The 4,854-nt window shown below is 55.5% G+C and overlaps 1 protein-coding gene across 1 annotated transcript; it reads right to left on the bottom strand.

Annotated features, from left to right (window-relative positions):
* Nucleotides 1-1,940: 1,940 nt before the first annotated feature.
* On the bottom strand, nucleotides 1,941-4,577 carry MMD2 (monocyte to macrophage differentiation-associated 2). The gene is made up of 6 exons (XM_009074201.1): nucleotides 4,495-4,577; nucleotides 3,658-3,818; nucleotides 3,494-3,568; nucleotides 3,089-3,190; nucleotides 2,614-2,683; nucleotides 1,941-2,144 (listed from the first exon to the last, which is right to left on the bottom strand). Exons 1-6 carry the CDS (start codon nucleotides 4,570-4,572, stop codon nucleotides 1,941-1,943), a joined length of 690 nt encoding a protein of 229 aa, XP_009072449.1. The 5' UTR covers nucleotides 4,573-4,577.
* Nucleotides 4,578-4,854: the final 277 nt, after the last annotated feature.

Below are 4,854 nucleotides of genomic sequence, written 5' to 3'. Positions count from 1 at the left end.
CCAACTCCAGATATGCTCCATCAACTGCTGGTTACTCCCAGCTCATCCTTTTCCACCCTTCCACCTGCAGTAGGTGACAGAGCAAGGGCTGGGATCTGGGGACTGGGAGAGGCAGGAGCAGAGCCTTGGCTCACACCAGCTTGTTCACCCCATGTCCCTAAGACTACCCATCACACCGAGGGGAGTCCCAGCCCAAAGGCTGCTTTGGGGTGCCCTGGGCAGAGACTCCCAGCCACCCCATGCCAGGCCAGGGTGCCAGGCACAACACCCAGAGCTCCTTATAGGAACCTTCTGCCTATGGAAGTGAAAACCCACAGGATCTTTTTGCTGACCTGGTGACCACTGCATCAGGAGGGGTGAGTATCCAGATGCTTCCTCTTTGGTAATTTGCTGCAAAATGGCACAGCCCTGGAGAGCCAGTCCTGGGGTGCTGCAGGCCGGGGTGCCCTAAGCTCTAAGGGAGGTGGGGTAGAGCCAGGAGCTCCGCTCTTTCACATGCTCCTGGAGAAATGGGAGACACAGGACAGTGGCCATAAATCTCCTTTGCTCGCCACGTCGTGCTGAGACCACTGCAGATGTGATTAATTGAAAGGCCAGAAAGAGATGATGGGAAATCAATGCCTTTGGGAGCTGCTGGGGACGGTGCAGGCAGGACTGGGAGCAGACCCTGGCACACACCAGACCCCTTCCCTGGCTCAAGCAGCTCTGTTGGCATGTTTGGGGAGCAGGACCAGGTGTGGTTTTCCCATTCCAGCACTGCCAGGGCTGCTTCCAGTGACTGGACAGGTGCTCCACATCACATTATCCTGCCTTTTAGAGCACTGTGTAGCTGTGGTTAGGCATTTAAAAACTGAGTGTCACTAGGACCTCCCTGTCACACCTCACCTCCGAACATCACACAGATGTGTCCCTTCGCTTCGGCAATCCTAGGAATGTCAGAAATCCTCCCAAAAGTGGAAGTAAATCTGATGAGCAATAGACTCATCATCAAAATGGGAACAGAGAAGGCAGGCAGTCCCATGATCCTAGTCCAAGGAGGTTGGCTTCCCTCCCTTGAGGAGACAGAAATCCCCTGAAGTGGATGGGCTGGCCGAGGGGGATGCTGGGAGCTGGATCCCAGCTCTGCTCTCTGCCAAAGGCACACGTGCTGCAGAGTCTGGGAGCAGGGCTGGTGCTTCAGGCTGCCACCAGCACTGAGGCCAGAGAGAAAAGCAAGCACTCCAGAGAGAAGACAGCCATGGGGGCTTCCAGGGCCCGTCTAGGGGGGCTGTACTGAGTTGTGCACTTAATACTGGCTTAGAGAAAGGGTTTCCCAGTGCTTGGGGACTGGGGTGCCCTGGATGAGATTCAAGTTTCAATCTCATATAAGGCTTGTTAACTCTGGACCTTCCTGTCAAGAATTTGGGATGGTGCAGTTAATGCTGACATGACTTAGGACCATATCGGAGCCAAGTCTGGGTGGTGTGGGGGCATCACCATGCCCCTCCCCAATGCTGGGTCTGTCCCTCATCCTGACTTCTACAGTTCCCTGGGTGCCCCACACTAAGGAGTCCAGAAGCCAAACTCAGGGTGTCACTAGCCAGAGGCATGTGAGACCAAGGTCCCCACTCTCGTGGGATGCTCAGGGCCAGATGAGTGAGTGAAACCCCTGGTAAGCACTCAATCCCCCATCACCCACAGCCCACTGGTCGGTCACTGTGTTCCAAAACCTTTGAATAAAACCATAAACAGTTCCCGAGGTTAAAAAAAAGAAAAATATTTAAAATCAACCTCTGGGCTCTCCTGTCTGTGTGGGAATCCTGTCTGTGTGGGAAGGGCCCCAGCGGCTGCTGCCTGCGGGGTGAGCAGGTGGTTTGGGGTGAGCCCACAGTGCAGGCTGCCTCCCTGCTCCTCTCTGTGCCCACATGTGCTAGTTGGCACAAACAATGTCCTTAAGGCATCTACCGGGACGTTTTAGCCTCCAGCGCTCCAGGCCGGTAGAGGTACCTCCAAATGGCATAGTAGTGGATGCCGGCTCCGATGGCCACGAAGAGGTGCCAGATGGCATGGGCGAAGGGGATGCGGCCGTCACTTTTGAAGAAGACCATGCCCAGGCAGTAGAAGAATCCACCAGCCACCAGCTCCGGGAGGCCATCCCTGTTGGGCTGGGAGCAGGCAGAGACACAGGACTCAGCATGGCCATGGTGTGCCTGTCCTCTCCTCACTGACCCGTCAAGATCAGCAGCATGACCACAGCTGCAGGGTGCAGACAGAACCATCGCTCTACCTTCTGCTATCCCCTCCCCTCCAGCAAGGCAGTGAGGACCCAGCAGCCCAGCTTTGCTGGGAGACTTGGAACTAGATGATCTTTAAGGTCCTTTCCAACCCAAACCATTCTATGACTGTGATTCTATGATTTCAACTCAACAGAGCCTAGGCAGGAGGTCCAATGGAGATACCATGTACATGGTATCTGCTGGGCACCCATAGCAAAACCAACCCAGACCACATTGTGTTGGGGATGGCTTTATCCATCACACAACTTGGAGACTGTACCAACCCACCAGAGACAAAAGGGCCTCACCGGGATTTGTCCCTTGTGCTAAGCCCACGCGCTTCCTAGCGGTGTCTTACCATGGAGAGGATGACCAAGGCAGGGAAGAAGCCCATGATAACGTAGCACACCAGCTCCACCAGCTTGTACCTGTGACCAACAGAGAAGCTGGCTGGAGCAAGGGCAGAGGAAGCATTGGGCTTTACACTTGTAACATCCATGGCCATGCGGTAGGAAAAAGGGTGGCAGTGACATCACTGCAGGTCCCACGTCCTCATGTGTGAGCCACACTGGCATCCTGTTCCAGGGTGATGGACACCCCACCCTGGCGTGGGAGCTCCAGCTCAGAGCCAGGCACCTGGGACTTTGGGGGAGATATCTGGGGCCTTTGGCTTTCCATTTGGTGCCACCACGTGGCAGAAGAAACTCACGGCAGCACGTCCCGGCTCCCAGTCCTTGGCCTCACATCCGTGCTCTACATCCCTCCTCCACATCTCTGCTCCAAGCTCCTGCTCCCACACACCCACCGGCACGGGGCTAGGTACAGGCACTCACCGCTCATGGAAGAAGAAAACATAGACAGTCCCGATAGATGCCATGATCCAGATGATCCAGCGCATGTGGGAGGCCCAGGGACCCAACTCCCTCAGGTTTAGCCTGCAAGATCCAGATCTGTGGTGAGGCAGATCTAGGACAGCACATCAAACTGGACTGAGGGCAGCAAGGTGCCAGGGAAATGCTGCCCTCACCCTCATGGCTCTCCCAACAAAAGGTCTTCCCAACTTGTAATTTCAACTTACAGAGGCTGAAATCTATAGGATAGGAAGGTTTTGTGGAAAGGGATAGGGTATGGCTTGGAGCAGAGCCAAAGCCGGAGGGAAAACCATATTTGTTGGAGTGGGGCTGATTTTCTGCCCTCCAGTGGGGCCAAGCAATGACCCCCACCCACCAGCAACTCACCAGGGAGCATAGGATGCCGCGATGAAGAAGTAGATCACCATCCTGTCAAACATGTGCAGGCAGTGCTCCACGGTCCTGTGGGATGGACAGACAGACAGGTCACAGCACTGGGACCTTCCAGACCCTCTCCCCCTTCCTGAGCCCTGAGCAGTCAGAGATCATACCTGAGGTGCCTCTTCTTCCAGGAGATGGTGTGGAAGATGGTAGAGACGATGAAGAGGCTGGACAAGCCAAAGCCATAAATCCAGGCTGAGATGGTTTCCCACTGGTCATCAGAGAGGATGTAGAGGATGGAGCTGCCAAGGATGCTGGGCAGGATCCAAAACTGGAAGGGAGAAGCAAATCTGTTGTCGACTCTCAGCATTTCCATCGAGCAGCTACACGACAGTCTCCATTTTTCCTTTTAGATGTTTCTTTTGCTTCTAGTCAAAGCTACTTCACCCATAAGGACCAACCCAGCCACCCGCATGGGCCAGGGAAGTTCCCTCCTTGCATGGTGCAGTTCCAAAATAGCTTCTCCAGATGGAGACAAGGAGGAGGAGGAAGGCACAAGGAGGGTGGCTACCTCTGAGTCATCTCCAGGACTCAGAGTGAGAGCTGCCAGCTCCCCAGGGAAACTGATGCGGGGAGCGCTCAGTATCAGAGCTGTGCAGGCAGTCCCATGGGCACCTGTCACAGATCCTGCTGTGAAAAACACCATTTGCAGGGAGCTTTGCAAAAGCTTTGCTCCTGCTCCACTAAGCCCCACAGTCAACTTCCCCAAGGACATAGGGCCACCGTGGGTGAGAGCACATCAGCTTCCTAGGGCAGAAGGAGGGAGAGCATCCCCAAGCTCTGGGAGCACCTGGGGTACATCTGCCTCATCACAGGCCCAGGACTCCCAGTGACTGCTCCAGGGCTGAACACAGACATTTTTAGGTGTTCTTCAGGGGATGCCTGGAGAGAGGAGCACCATCCTCCCTCGCCCTGGGATGAGGACTGGGACGAGGACTGGGACTCACTGCGTGGGTAGCACAGTTCGCCGCATGCTCGTACTCCGTCGGCTGGTACCTGCGGTTGGATGGGACACGGTGATTCATGAACCTGCAGTGAGAGGTAGGGAGAGAAACACACTCAGAGGACAGGGTTTGGGAGAGGACCCTTTTGGAGGAGATCTGCACAGGGACTCTCCCCAGGCTCCCAGCCTGGAGCCCTGCTGTGCCTCAGCTTTGTCCAGCTGCCCTGCAGAAGTGACCTGAGGCACAGCTTGTCCATCTGGTTGTCCCCAAATGCCAGGGCTCCAGGTCTTGTTCAGCCACAGCTCAGGCTGAAGCATTTCCCAGTAGCTGCTGTTGTTTGGAGAGCAGAAGGCAACTGCTGCA

This window comes from Acanthisitta chloris, unplaced genomic scaffold, assembly GCF_000695815.1.
Source record: "Acanthisitta chloris isolate BGI_N310 unplaced genomic scaffold, ASM69581v1 scaffold33800, whole genome shotgun sequence".
NCBI classification, from domain to species: domain Eukaryota; kingdom Metazoa; phylum Chordata; class Aves; order Passeriformes; family Acanthisittidae; genus Acanthisitta; species Acanthisitta chloris.
Note: the sequence above shows the minus strand (reverse complement) of the source record. Positions and strands in the feature narration are given on the sequence as shown.